Raw genomic sequence first — 15334 nt, 5'->3', positions numbered from 1 at the left:
GCTGCCGCTTGCGTTTCGCCGCTCATACGCGCCGCACTTCCTGTGCGTATGGATGCCACACTGCAAACTGAGTGTGAAGAACTAGAGACCTAAGGGTCTGCCGGGTGATTCCCTCCCCTCTCCAAATTCCGACCCCTGGAGACAGTGACACTCCTTCAAAACCCCCCTCTCTCGGTGTTTCTCTCAGATGGCCGGAGCACTGTGAATTTTAGCACTTTCTACAAATACCGGAATACTTGAATACACGCACGAAGATCCGTTAGAAAGAAATTGAGATACATTGAGCTATACACTTTCACTTGCGTTATATAAATTACTTTAATTCGGTCTAGGCTCACCACAGTTATTGTATCATTATATTTTAGTTGTCTACTTCCTAGCTGCCCTGCGCAACTACTATTATATGTGCATGCTCTCGGACTCCGAAGCGCACTGCCAGCCTGCGCTGGTGATGCCATGCCCCGCAACCACAGCGGCGATGAGGGGAGCTCTGGGCTCTGGATGAAGACCTCCTCGGGGCACCGCGCGGAGGGCTATGGATTTAAAGATGTTGAGTCTGGTCGGAGGACGATGAACAATTCGGCCAGGGCAGGGGACGGCTTGCTGACGGCCGGCTCTGGCACTACGCCGGCCACAACAGGTGCAGGTAGCGCAGACAGCCTAAGAGGGAAGCAAGGAGCCCGCCTGAGCTTGCTCGGGAAGCCGCTCATCTACAGCGCACAGAGCGGCCGCAGAAACGCGCGCTACCGGCGGCTTCAGAATTACCTCTACAACGTGCTGGAGAGACCCCGTGCCTGGGCATTTGTGTACCACGCATTTGTGTAAGTAGCTTCACATTTCCCTTCGCATCACCGGGCAACCACATAGCCCTGTGCGCAGCGCGTGCTGGGACATGAGATGGATGATTCACATCATATGTAGACACATCCGTCCTCGCGCACCTGTTGCTGCAAATTTGATTTAACTGTTGAATTGAATGATAATTCAATTAGGTTTAACACAAAGCTCTTTCTTTGCATTTGATAAACTGAATTTTATTTGTCAAAAAGATTAATGACAAATGCTGATGTAGGCCAACTTCAAAACTTTTTTGCCTTTTAAATACTGCACCTGTGTGGTTTCCTGTTTCCTGTTGTGCATTTTTGATGTCTGATTATTTCCCGCGTAAAAAGTGAATTTGGTAATACCTCTTTCACGACTAATGTAATTCTGAATATTTTGTACATTTTGTGATTCATAGCTCAACTTCAATGGCCAATGTAAAAAATACTATTGTTTTGTTGTTAATATGTAATACAATAATAATAACACTAATAATAATAATAGTAATAATATTAATAATATCAATGAATATGAATATGTGTAACAGGAGATGTGTTCTAAGGGGCATAGTTTGGCTTGTTTCTGCAGAAGCAGGGTGATGTGATGAAGTGATGTCAGCTCACATGGGTCTGATCCAAGATCAGGCCAATGCTGAGTGTTCGAGTGGAAAATCATAAGCAGCGTTTGTGGGAGTGTTTGTTTTTTAAGCTATCTGTCTCTATTGGCAAAAATTGCGGCTTTTAGCGCGCCAGTACTGTCTGTTCGGTCGGCACAACCTGACAAACCACAGCAATTACTGTTCAATCTTTCCTCGACCAGTGCGTTTGTAAAACTGTCTTGCGTGTGCAAGCTGCAAAAAACTAATAAATATTAGCAGTGCAGGATTTAAAACTATTCACAAAACCTTAAAAGCAAGATTAAGCATGCAATAAGTAATCATCCTCTCTCCTGCTTGTCGTGGAGGATTTACGGGGTATGACTAACGATAGACCCGCTCTTCTGTGGCTGTCACATTCCCTCCGTTTTTACAGCCTTACTCATTCACCAAATTTCATTGTTTGGTTTTTCTGCCCCTTATGAAAATCTAGCAGGAAATAGGAGGAGATGCTCGCTGTGTCTTGAGCATCAGTGTTTTGGTAAACAGAGAGAGTCCTTTGAGAGGGAGGGAGAGAGAGATCTCCAGCAGATGCTAATCTCTGGAAAGAATTCAGGGGTAGATTGCTCACTTCCAGGAAACTGGGTAAGGTGACCAAGCCTTTAAATGTGAGGACACGGGTCCTCTAGATGGGGACACTGTTGGAGAGCGCACACATGCGTTTCTCAATGCCTCTGTTAAACAGCTGCACTAATACAAGGTGTTTATTTTATTTTATTTTTTTAATTAAGGAAATTGTCCTTTAACTTTGGCAAACATTCCCATTTCTGTTGAGTGCTTTCAGTACTATGGTAAATTAGATTTGACACTGTGTGTTGACAGTGGCACCTAATCGTAGTAATAGTAATTGTACTAGTAAAAGTAGTAGTAATAGTCATTGTATTAGTACTAGTACTAGTAATAGTAGTAGTAGTAGTAATTGTAATAGTTTCAGTAATAGTAGTTGTAGTAGTAGTTGTAGTATTTCTGATAAAATCTGGGCTGTTTTTCAAAGGAGGAAGTATGATTTCCTCTGAGAGGAAAGAGAGGGTGAATGTGAAAGTTTGAGAAGCAGGATGTTGTTGTTTTATTTGTTCTGACTGGACAGCTGAGGTCAAGGGTTTCAAGCTGCCACATCTGTACCCAACGCCATCATACAATGAAGGCTGCCATTAAGATATGTACATTTTGTCAATTAATAAGCTTACCTTGTGCTCACTGAGTCTTGTTACTGGAGGGTCGCTCGAACACTGGCTGTGTAAATGATTCCTATATATTGGTCCTGCAGCAAGGTACTGAAAAAACGGAATTCCTCTTCTCTGAAATAAATAAAACATTCATCATGAGACATCAGCCGGACTGCCTTAACTGCTCTTTTCTGGGTGGTGCCATTACTAATTTATTGCCAGACGTTTAGTTGAAAAAGCATACTTAACATTTTTTTAAATCGTTGAGTACGTTACTTTTTAAAACATCTACGTCTGGGTTTATAGCTGCATTCCAGTGTGCTGCCTCTTTCAATGAATTCACCTTTGATTAAATATTGAAATATTGAAATGTGAAATATAACACAATTCAATATTTGAATTGAATTGTGTGCGCATGCACCCCTCCCTCCAATTAACACAGACCTATTTGCATATGAATAAATGGCACTCATTGTTTGTGTTTGCATACTAGAAGTATGATAGCTAGAAGCTTTCACTCACAATGCAATGACACAACTGTTAACAGTTATAGAGAAGGGCCCAGAAGCACATTTCCACTTATTTTACACGTTTTCTACGTGTTTAAAGTCTCACTTTCTGTGACGCCTTCTCTCTCTCCATTTGATGTGTTCTCAGGGCGTGTGATGTTCCTCTCTCTGTATTTGACGTCTTCTATGTGTCTTTGATGTCTATCTGTACTTGTGTGCCCTGTGCGTTTGACGCCTCTCTCTCTGATGCCCTCTCCCTCTGTATTTGACATGTTTCCTGTGTGTCTGACGTCCTCTCTCTGTATTTGACGCATTTTCTTTGCATTTGACGCCTCTTTCTCGTTTTGACGTGTTTTCTGTGCATTTAACATCCTCTCTCTCTCTATTTGACGTGTTTTCTGTGCATTTGACATCCTCTCTCTCTCTCTATTTGACGTGTTTTCCGTGCGTTCGACGTCCGCTCTTGAGCGTTTGAGGTCCTGTCTCTTTCTCTGTGCGCGGGGAATGAGCCAGGCTTTGCAAGCGTCTCCTCGGATCTATCCGGCTTCCGATGCACAGTCGTACCGTTCAGCCCACCGCGGGATTAATGAGCCCTTATCCGCGCAGGTATGTTGGAACACGGCGGTAAATTGATACGAGCTCCTAGAGTCCGCGGCTCTGATGCAGGGATTCTGCTCCGTCATTAAAAGAGTCGGTCACAGGTCTGCCGTGACCCCAGCTCACACCGCGCCCGCTTGTTTCCTAAACTCTGTGACCCCCACCACAGCCCATGGCCTTACATAACCCCCCACAGTACTAAAAGTGCCTAAAAAGGTACAAATGCTTATCGCTGGGGAGGTACCCTATAGGTATATACAATTGTAGCCTAGTCTGCAATATATTATGACTTTGCTTGAAAAATGTACTGTAATTGTACCCAAAGAGAACATCCCTGCTGAAGAAAACGGCTCAAGCTAGGTTTTGAAACTGGTAGCTGGTTGACCTGTTAGACCAGCTCCATACTCAAGATGGTTTGACCAGCTCAAGCTATGTTTTGAAACTGCTGGTAGCTGGTCATTTCAAGCTGGTTATACCTGGATGTTACACCAGGCATGATTGTACTTTCAGGGTATATTTAGGAAATTGATCCTTGAAGAACGAACATATATCGCCACTCATTTCTGAGAGTGCACACTTTTGCTCCAGATACTCATTCCTGGCCCCCGGGTTAGTCGTACCTTAGGTCTTTCATTCTTCCCCTCTAATTAAGATTGATTTGAACCTGGGACACCAGGGGAATTAAATCTCTGGCCAATTAGTTAATCAGTTAACAAATTAATCAGACAGAATAGATCAGCAGCAGTACCCCTGGGGCTATCTTTCACCTCCTAACTCCTTGTTCTTTCCCTGACGATCGATCGATCGAGGTCCTCCATCTTTAAGGAAACTCCAGCCTGTTAAACATTCCTTCTCAGAGCTAGAAGCTAGAAGGCTCTGATGTATCAGTGATTGACCTATGGATCCACCTCTCCCCATCTGCCAAGCATATGCCACGTCTGTAACTGACATGGCTTCGAACTGACGTTTGAAGGAGACAAATCCATTTGCCTAATTCACGTTTTCTCGATTTCCCTGTCTTCACTTCCTTTTCTCGGCTCTCCAGATTGGTACAGCTCGGAGCAAGGAAAGGGGCAAGGAAAGGAATTAAGAGGCAAAGGGGTCTGATTTGAGTGTCCCTGCCCTAGACCACGACAGGATCATGTCAGACTCTGGTGTTGGCTTGAGAGTTAATTCACCATTTTGAAGCCTACAAATACAGCAGCATGTGTGACGATGTTTGAAAATAGTTTACCATTTCCACTGGTTTTTTAGTACCTCCATCCCTTAGATTTGATCTAATTGAAAAGAACAATATGGCTCACGCCATATGCAGGTACAGATTCAGGTCCGGGCATGAAGAACACTCAAACACTCACACTGGAGCTCCGTCCTGATCCTCACCCCCGTGGCACGTCCAGAGACCGCTCGACTGGTGTCACATGACCACTTTGCTGCATAGGTCTGTTTACATAAGGGCCACTCTTGTCAAGACAACATGCGATTCTATGACAGTTGTTGGTATAATAATGCTGGCAATGCAGACCTCTAATATTGTTTGTGTGTGGTTCAGTGTGGACATCGGCACATTGCGACCCACAGCTTTGACCAGAGGTTCCACCCACATGGTTGTGTGACAGAGACTCCACTGATTGATTTGGCACATTTTGTTTGCCTGCGATGACTGCGCTGGGAATGCTCTGTGACACGCACGCTTGCACGCACACTCAGACACGCATATGGACACTCGCACACACACTTACACACACACAATATTAGAACCGGAATTGTCAAGATTTAATTGCATACCATAGGGTGCATCATTACACTAAAAAATCGCTTTTTAATCCAGTAATATGACACACACAGTGCAGACACATTGGGCTTCAGTTTAACTGAATTGGTTAAAATACGTCTTAGCCGTGGCTTCTCATTTAAAAGTTTCAGCAATAATATAACGCTTAGCAATAGAGATCAGTGCCCATTCTAATGGTCTCTGATATCATGATCTATTCATCAAACCTGTACAAACCAGTCTTCAGCACTGAATTGCACTGATGTACCTGTTCTTTATTGAAAGCTATCAGTGGCTTGTAATGGCAGCTAAGGTATAAACTTACAGATCGGTTGCTGGGGGGAGGGGGGGTGGTTGTATTGGCATATCATATTCAGACTACCGAGGAAATATTATAATGCTATTGTAAATAACAGGATAGAATGGAAGAGTGCGATGAGGTCGCCTTTCCTGAGGCTCTTTTCCAAACCTTTTTTTCAGCTCCATTATGGGGAAAATTCAATCTCTGCTTGGACCCGCTTTAGAGCTTGATTCATGGTGAATGAGTGCATTTTTTTGTAGTTGATGTTATCAGATATTCAGAGTTTTTGCCCCCCCCCCCCCCTCCATCTAAAACCGCTGGCTCAGCATTTATGAAATCCGGAATAGAAGTCCGCTTGTTCTTAAGTCGGGTTAACGCAGGTGCTTCTCTCGGCCTTCCAAGGAACCACAATGGCTGCCAGGAAGGATTCCTTACCCAGTTGAATCAGGACAACCTCGTAGTCACCCTCGTCAAATAGAAACACTTTTATTGAATCACCGTTGGCATTAATATCCAATCCTGTAATGCCCTGTTCTTTTATAAAATCAAATTGGCTGCGCTTGCATTCTTACCAGAGTTTCCATCATTTTCTGCTTTCTTCCAGCTTAGCCTCTTCTGTACTGTGCGGGGTGTTTGACAACTGTGTGCAGGCAGCTTTGACTGGTTTCAGAAAATTGAAAAGTGTTGGGAGAGATCAAGCTACTGCAGTCGAATATGGGACATGATTCAGTCCGGGAAACTGGAAAGCCTTCAGTAATCTCTAGTATGGTTGTGACTCACAAATATTGTGGACCTGTACCCTAATACAGTAAGTTTCCATGCAGGTTTTATGAACTTAAAAAAGAAACATAAAAACAAACAAAAAGACTGCCTGATTTATAGTTTTTTATGTAAAGTACGTAAAGCTAGCTGCAGCTGTGACGATGGAAAAAGGGGTTGTTACAAGTGGAAGATTATTATCTTAAAAAGAGAGAGATGAGCCTGTAAACACTGTGTCAGATTGTGTTCCAGTTCGAGTACAAATGGCGTGGAAGGACCTTTGAAAAGGACAATGTTTTGATATCTGCCGGGGCCCCTGATGCAAGGCAGAAGCCAGGCTTAAGCTCCCCAGACAGCGGCCACCTTTCATCTCCCTGGGGTCAGGAGGAGAGGAGTGGAACCTGGGACGTGCGCAGGGGGAGCGCGGAAGATCTTTTCATCTCCGCAACATATGCTGCACAGCTCGCCGCAGAACTCACCCTGCTGTAAAATCCAGCTTTGCCAGCTTGACCAGCTTGAAAATTGAGCTGGTCAAGCTGGTCATGAAGCCGGTCGAGCTGGGTATGAGCTGGTCAACCAGCATGGCCAAGCTGGTCAACCAACTCGTGCTTGCCTGAACTGGTTCAAAACATAGCTTGAGATGGTCAAACCGTGTCAGACTGGCAGCTGGTCTCATCTGCTAAACCATGTCGAGCTGGCAGCTGGTCTGAACTGGTCAACCAGCTACCAGCTGTTTCAAAAGCTAGCTTGAGCTGTTTTTTTCAGCAGGGTAGTCTGACCAGCAGGGTATCACCTCCCACAGGAGGGAGAAGAGACTTGCTAAATGGATTGATAAGCTTACATGAAAATCCTATTTAAGCAATGCTTAGCTGACTGTTAAAAGACTTAACAATTAATATGTGACAATAATGTTCTCAACCGCAGGGTTTTTAAGTGGCTTTGTGGCATGGTGCTATGGAACCAGGCTTGTGACCATAATGGTACAGGTTTGATTTCAAGGCGGGACACTTTGTGCCATTGCGTTGTTGAATGAGGCACTTAAGGCTGAATTTCTTCAATAGATATCCAGCTATGTGTTCAAATATCATCAGTGAGCCTGGTTGAGAGCAAATAAACAAGCACACGCATAATCAGGCTGTCGGTTTGCCTTGTTGTAGTGCCTATTGGGTTACAAATGCAAATGTTTCTCTGTAGTGTATTAAGTGAAGGACTGTGGAACGCAGTGTTTTGACCCCGTTTTGTCCCATTTTCTGTGCTGTTGCTGGGTGACGTACGTGGGCGGAGAGGCAGCTTAAAGAGCTCGTCACTCAGCGGCCGCGGTTGGGGAACGTGTAAGTTTTTGCCCGCAGACTCGGGTCTGATCGATGGAGACCAGCTCTCAGGGCTAACGGGCTCCTCCCACACAGGCGTGCGTTTTTCGGGTGCAGCTGAACGCCGCGGCACCGCCGGGTCTGGCCTCAGGGAGGGGGGATGGAGCGGGGAGCATTGCTCTCTCCTGCGGTTGTCAGCAGATGAGGGATCCTCAGCACCATTAGCTGGTAAGCTGAAAAAGGGTTGAGGCGCGTATAATTTCATATTACATTACATTAATGGCATTTGGCGGACGCTCTTATCCAGAGCGATGTACTGTTGATTAAACTAAGGAGGCAATCCTCCCCTGGAGCAATGCAGGGTTAAGGGCCTTGCTCAAGGGCCCAATGGCTGTGCAGATCTTATTGTGGCTACACCGGGGATTGAACCACCGACCTTGTGGGTCCCAGTCATTTATGCTACAGGCCGCCCTGAATACAATAGACTCCTATCTAGTACTGGGTAGGATCCCATTTTGCATGCAGAGCAGCGCGAATTCTTCGGTGAAATGGATTCAACACGGTGCTAGTAACGTTCCTTAGGGATTGTGTTAAAAGCTGACTCCATACAGTACCGTTGTGCAGTTCCTGTAGATCTTTCTGCCACCCATTCATGCTATGAACCTCCTGCTCACATTATCCTGTTGGAACTATCCACTTAGAAATGGCAGGTGACGGCCATACAGGGATGTGCATGGGCAGCAGCAGTGCTTAGGTATGCTCATTCAAATGATGCTCATTAGGTATGAACGGGCCTAATGTGTGCCAAGTACCATTATACCACCACCACCAAGAGGCAAGGCAAGCAGGATCCATGGATTCATGCTGTTTACCATTCTGTGTAAACTGTCGAGACTGCAGTGAATGAAAATCCTTGGAGGGATGCTGGAACCACCAAGTCTCCAAAATGCATACCAATTATAGCTCAGTTGGATCATGAACAGGCGTACCTGTGTGGCTCCCTGCTGCTCATGAAGTGTAGCCGTCCAGTGCAGTGCCTGTTGAGCTCAGCTTGCTGGACTGGAGACTGAAATGGAGTAGCGGATGTCAGAGTGGTTTCATTAATTGAAATTCATTAATTTTGTGAAGTGTCAGAAATGGACTGTAAGCCTGATCCCCCAGAGGATAACCGGAAAGAAGGCAAAGGATTACACTAATTTGAGATAATGGCATTTCCCTGGCCATCACATTATTGACTTGTAATATTTAATTTGGCTCATACATCTTTATGAATCGTGTGGATTTTATAATCCCGTCCTTCTTGCAGGATGCAAATATCTTTTTACAGGCTGCTGGGCATTCGTTAGTGCTGGTGATTCACCATGGAAGTGAGAAAAGCTCCCAGCATGCCTCTCTCTCTCTCCTTCTATTCCCTTCTTTCCCCCTCTACCACTCTCTCCCTCTATTCATCAATCTCTCTCACTCCCCCTCCTTCCCCCTCTCTGCTCTCCTCTCCCACTCTCTCCTGTTCTTTCTTCCTTTCTCTTTCTCTCTGTCTCTCATAGTGATCTTTACTCTTGCCCACTTTTTTCCTCTCTCTCTCTATCCTACAGTTATACTCAAGTCCTTAAGTATTTGGACATGTTTTGATGTTTTGGCTCTTCTGTTCCAGCACATTGAATTTGAAATAAAACAATGACTGGAGTTTAGCCTTAATTTGAGGGTGTTTTCATCCATATTGGGGGAAGAGTGTAGGAATTGTAGCATTCTCTCCTCCTCTCCCAGTGCAGTTATTTTCCCCCTTCAGTCTGTGCCATACTGAGCTGCTGCCCTTGAGACACACTGAAACACGAGGGTAAATTACTTCAGACTGGCCTGTCCTCACCCTGCCAGCAGCGGGGAGGCATTGGCCCTGCCTGGAGACCCACAGCCTGTCTCTGTACCGTGTGGCCAGGGGTCCTGTTCGCTGGCGGGCGTGCGTCACTCTAATCGAGAGACGCTTACATGGGCTTCACCAGTCACCGTCCTCCTGCTTCACAATCCTTTAATGCTGGCCATGGCCTATGGGCGGCATTTCTGCGCGGGATAAAATGACAACGCACAGACGTGGTACGGCAGACGCTTGATTGGATAGACAGATAGACAGGTCATTTCAGTTATATGGAGCTTTTCTAGATACTCCTAGCACTTTGAGCAGCCCGGTTGAAAGCAGGCTGTCTGTGTTTCTGGAAGACGGTGAGATGTTCCGTCACACGCCTCAGGCAGAGGACCTGCCGGTCCATTAGAGTGCAAACCTGACACCTGAGGAAATGACACAGCATCGTGCTATTAAAAAATGAGCTATTATGAAAATGTTAATTGTTTGCAATGTGTGGGACTGTCATACCAATTTATTGTACAGTGTATGACACCCTGGAATGACCACTGTGTTTTTTGTTTTTTGTTGAGTTGCTCAATGCGGCCTTTAGTCTGCTACCACCTTCTATTTACTTAAATAATTCAGTAAATTGAGAAAACGAGCAGCATGATATACCCACAGGCATTATAGTTGAAACATATTGGCGTTCCTCAGGGGGTTATTGCCTTTTGCAGATCAGTGGCTCCTCGAACCCAGAACAGACTTCATGAGTGAATACATTTTACTATGACCTTTATTTAAGGACAGTCTGATGTGGACAAATATGGAATAAGAATGTTTTTTAAAAACCTGTCAGATGTCCATGTGCAGTGCATTAAAGAGGTCCAGTGTTGATTATTAATAGTGTATAATATTTTATTTATTATATTGGCATTTCATTACCTTCATTACCTTCCTCGCCTCCTCCCGTAACCCACATTGCCCCCCCTCCAATATGGGACCCCCCCCCCCCCGCGCAAAAATACATGTCAGAACTCACTAAAATAATACTTATCAGACTATACTTCACGTGGTGCGTTTAAAGACTGAACCGTACCTGACAGACCAGCAGTTCACATTTCACATATGTATTGGGAGTATGGATATTCTTCATCGATGGTGCATGGACTTCGATGTGAAGGTTACACAAAGGCCAACATATGAATTCAGTAGAATCGTCATCCGCACTGTAGGTCAGCGCTCCTCCTTTTTGGGAATGGGGTATTGATATTGAATTTGTGGTGTTGCATAGGGAAGATAATTCGATACTCAATGTGTGGTGTTGAATATGAGGGCAAATTCAATATTGAATATGTGGTGTTGAATATGAGAGCGGATTCGATATTGAATATGTGGTGTTGAATATGGAAGACGATTCGATATGGAACATGTGGTGTTGACGTGAAGGAGACCCTTCAAGGTTTCCAGCTCTTAAGATGATCTGGAGAGGCTTTGGATTTCAAACTCCTCTATCGGTCAGGTATCCATAGACCATTACTCTCACTATGATTTATCTAACAACTACACTCAGTGAGCACTTTATTTGGAATTTATTCGATTTATTTTTTAGACTCATTAGTCTTCCGCTGCGGCAGCCTATCCACTTAATGCGTTGTGTCTTCAGAGATGCTCTTCTGCATACCACTGTTGTAATGTGTGGTTATTTGCTTCCTGTCAGCTTCGACCGGTCTGGCCCTTCTCCTCTGACCTCATTAACAAGGCTTTTTTGCCCACATAACTGCTGCTCACTGGATTTTTTTGTTATTTGCACCATTCTCTGTAAACTCTAGACTGTTGTGTGTAAAAATCCCAGGGGATCAGCAGTTTGTCAGATACTCAAACCATCCTGTCTGGCACCATCTCTCATTCCACGCTCAAAGTCACTTAGATCACATTTCTTCCGTTTTCTGAAATTTTGGTCTGAAAAACAGCTGAACCCCTTGACCATGTCTGCATGCTTATATGCATTTAGTTGCTGCCACATGATTGGCTGATTTAAATGTTTGCATGAACAAGCTGGTGTACAGGTCTACCTAATAAAGTGCTCACTGATGGTATTGCGTTGTATTGATGGTCGTTTCAGTTAAGTGATAAGTTGGCCTTGAGCTTAAATGTTTTGGGTAAGATTGACAACTTGAGCCATTACATTACATTACATTTGGCATTATCCAGAGCGACGTACAGTTGATTAGACTAAGCAGGAGACAATCCGCCCCTGGAGCAATGCAGGGTTAAGGGCCTTGCTCAAGGGCCCAACGGCTGTACGGATCTTATTGTGGCTACACCACAGTCACACCGGGGATCGAACCACCGACCTTGCGGGTCCCAGTCATGTACCTTAACCACTAAGCAACAGGCCGCCCTACAATGTGCAGTGATGACAAATGTTGTACCCCAAGACCACATGGCGTGAGGGGTCCTTTATTATACAACTAATATGTTTTCCATATGCAAACTCATCTACTCCCAGCATGCCTCTGAAGATTGATGTAAGGTTTGAAACCACACCTCCCTGTGATGTTTGACTGCTTTCTGTACATCTGACGCTTTGGTAGTCCAGTAAGATTTGAAATGGGAGCAGCAACAACCCAGTGATCTCTCTCATAGTCAGTTACAGCAGATTACCTCTGACATGACACCATGCTATCAAAGTGATGATGTCACAGTAATGAGCACATCTGGCTGCATTATGTCATCTTTAAGCAGACCCTTGCAGTATTCCACCGCCTCTGACTGTGTTGTTGACCCATTGGCCACTGGTGTGACTCAGACCTGGACCAGTGTGTCCCTTCCCTGGCTGCCTCTGCTCTGCCTCACGTCACCGTCCAGGGAGATGTAAATACTCATCTTCACACAAATACTATCTCTAATACACATAACTACACATCCCAGCTAAGACTGGCTGCAATTCTAAGCTTGATTTAAGCCGTGTTTACAGCTGTTCACAGAGCTGGTCTCTAGCTGGACAAAGCTGGTTATGCTGGTAGAGAAAGCTGGTAGTCAGCTGGTGGACTAGCTGGTTGACCAGCTAAAAGTGTTGACACAGGGATGCCTACCAGACACAGTTGCTTATGCCTATTAGCTGTACTGTAAGTGTGTGCATTATTCAAAATAATAATAATTACACAATGATTTTCCTCTGGCGTTAAATGGATACATCTGACCAAAGAAACCTAGTAAAGTGAAAAGCCTTGTTAACAAGTACTAGGCTTTTGTACTAGGTCTTGTTCATGTGCTTATTTGTTTGTGTCTGTTAAGAATAATTTTTAAAGAAACATTTTTCATTGGGCACATTTAAGAAGAACTGACTGACAGCCGTAGGAGTCATTACATAGCTAGTGTATCATGCAATACATCCTCACGCCATAGTATTGAGCCATAAACATTTTGGACATGGAGTTTCTGAAATAAAGCATCATTTGGACAGGACAGGTCTGTTCCGAATAAGGAATATGGAACACTTTGTGAAAGCCGGCAGTCCTTCTGTCCTGCTCATTGTGTGTACTGGAGAACAAATAGCCTCTATCCTGGATTGGGTAAACAATATTTTAATTAGGAGATAAAACATATCTCCTAATTAAAATATTACAAAAAGCCTGCTGGGTGTAGTTGCTCTGAATTGATATTTCACCATAAAAGGTGGAGCTACATTGTGCTGTCAAATCAGTAATTATTAAACCACTCAAACGGTTCTGCTCCCCACAACCAAACATACCGATTGGCTCAAATTAAGTCACTGCCATCGTGTAGTAGCCCCGTGACATTGTGGTTTGGTGAAACCCCAAGGGGGACCCAACTGTACTAGCTGTACTCGTGTGTGGATGGGCCCCATGGTCAGGTATCCAATCGATTGGCAGTAGCCTGACATGGTGGTGCAGATTGGGCAGTCTTGTTGCCCAGAGAGGGTGGGATGGCAAGTAGTGGGATGTATGTGTCCGAAGGTCTCCACAAGCTTAACTGCTTTGCTGCAGAGAACACATGATGGGCATTCCTAATAGGCTAGATTCCACAAGTATTCCACACTGGGAGATAAGCTTGGAATGTTGCAGGGTACATGCACTAGAATATTTTTCACTCCTCCTCATGATGGATGCTCTGATGTTGGTTTCATACTGAAACATGTTAGCCAAGGCCACAATACACAATACATGGTGTTCTTGTCTTTCTTCTATTTGGTGTTCCGCCATCTCAATAGCCTTTCACTATGCTTTTTTCCCCCATTGATTATCTTTTTCTTGACAGTGTACCAAGCCAGCAGACTTCATGAGGAAACACACCTGGTATCAATATTCTGTGTTCTTCAAGAATACTTTTCTCTCTTCTGTATTTATAATAGAATAAAATAGCTTTATTTTCCCCCGGGGGGAATTTCAGGACATCAGATATTGAATATTTGGATATTATGTGTAAATTTGATTCTGCTGAAATATAAATTTTGCTTCAGTGCGTATTTCTGAACCACTGCGGCTTTCCAGCTATGGGTTGTGCTCTTTCCGACTTCAGACCTGCGGTGTGGGGTGAGTCACGGAGCTACATGTCAGCGTGCGTTTCTCGCCTGCAGACGGGAGCGAGTCGCCATTTTACCCCTCGACCTCGGATCGCCTGAGCGTCTTCCCTGCCGTCTGTCACTGCCTGCCCCGCCCCCGAGCTATGGCCCCGCCCCACCGCCAATGGCCTCTCCCCTTTAGCCAAGCCCCTCCCTGTCCTGATGAGTGACAGTTGACGGGGAGGGGCTCCAGCATGGACCTTGTGAGGAGCCCCTCTGACGTTCCGAAATCCAGCGTTTCTCTTCCGAGATTGAATATTTCAATAACGGAAGAGAGCTTTCATTTTCCCTTCTCCGAAACACTGCATTAATCTCTAGCACTGTATGCGGAAGAAAATATTGAAACAAATGACTTTTTTTTGCATTTTCTTTATGAACATTTATCCAAAAGATGAGGGGGGAAATGTGGATTCAACGCTATTAACTATGTAATTAAGAACCACTCATTTATTCTCAACTCTGCCCCACTGGATAAAATGATAATATCTGGCTATGTGTTGCCTTTGTATAGCCATATTGGATAAAGCCCTGTGATGAGGTTATGAGGGGAATACTTTATTAGAGGAGAACTTTAACCTGGAGCCTGTCAGCTGGGGCTGAAAATGGTGACCGTGCACAATGAGGGTGATCCCACATTGTAGTGACGTGTTGCAGGAGGGGTGGGGGGGTCATGTTCTTGCATTGACATCATGAGGGCAGAAATTAAGCTCTGAAATATTTCATCTTTTTCTTGGAACCATCTACTCTTCTTAAATTTATTTTAATCAATAGAGATACATCTTTTCTTCCAAAGGCATGTGCAGCACGCATGTGTTTGTGTTTAGAATTCAACATATACAGTGAGCACTTTGTTAGGGATTTATTATTATTTATTACTTATATTTTAGACTTATTGGTCTTCTGCTGCTGTAGCCTATCCACTTAGTGGTTAAGGTAAATGACTAGGACATGTAAGGTCGGTGGTTCTAATCCCGGTGTAGCCACAATAAGATCTGCACAGCCGTTGAGCCCTTGAGCAA

The 15334-nt window shown here is 44.5% G+C and overlaps 1 protein-coding gene across 1 annotated transcript in view; it reads left to right on the top strand.

The window, feature by feature from the left end:
• Nucleotides 1–338: 338 nt before the first annotated feature.
• Nucleotides 339–15334, top strand: part of kcnq5a (potassium voltage-gated channel, KQT-like subfamily, member 5a) — a 140083-nt gene continuing 125087 nt past the window's right edge. Inside the window, exon 1 of the mRNA XM_061228710.1 lies at nucleotides 339–821. Within this exon, the coding sequence (XP_061084694.1) occupies nucleotides 457–821 (365 nt within the window). The 5' untranslated portion in view covers nucleotides 339–456. The remainder of the gene's footprint in view (nucleotides 822–15334) is intronic.

The sequence above is a fragment of the Conger conger genome, chromosome 18, assembly GCF_963514075.1.
Source record: "Conger conger chromosome 18, fConCon1.1, whole genome shotgun sequence".
NCBI classification, from domain to species: domain Eukaryota; kingdom Metazoa; phylum Chordata; class Actinopteri; order Anguilliformes; family Congridae; genus Conger; species Conger conger.
Note: the sequence above shows the minus strand (reverse complement) of the source record. Positions and strands in the feature narration are given on the sequence as shown.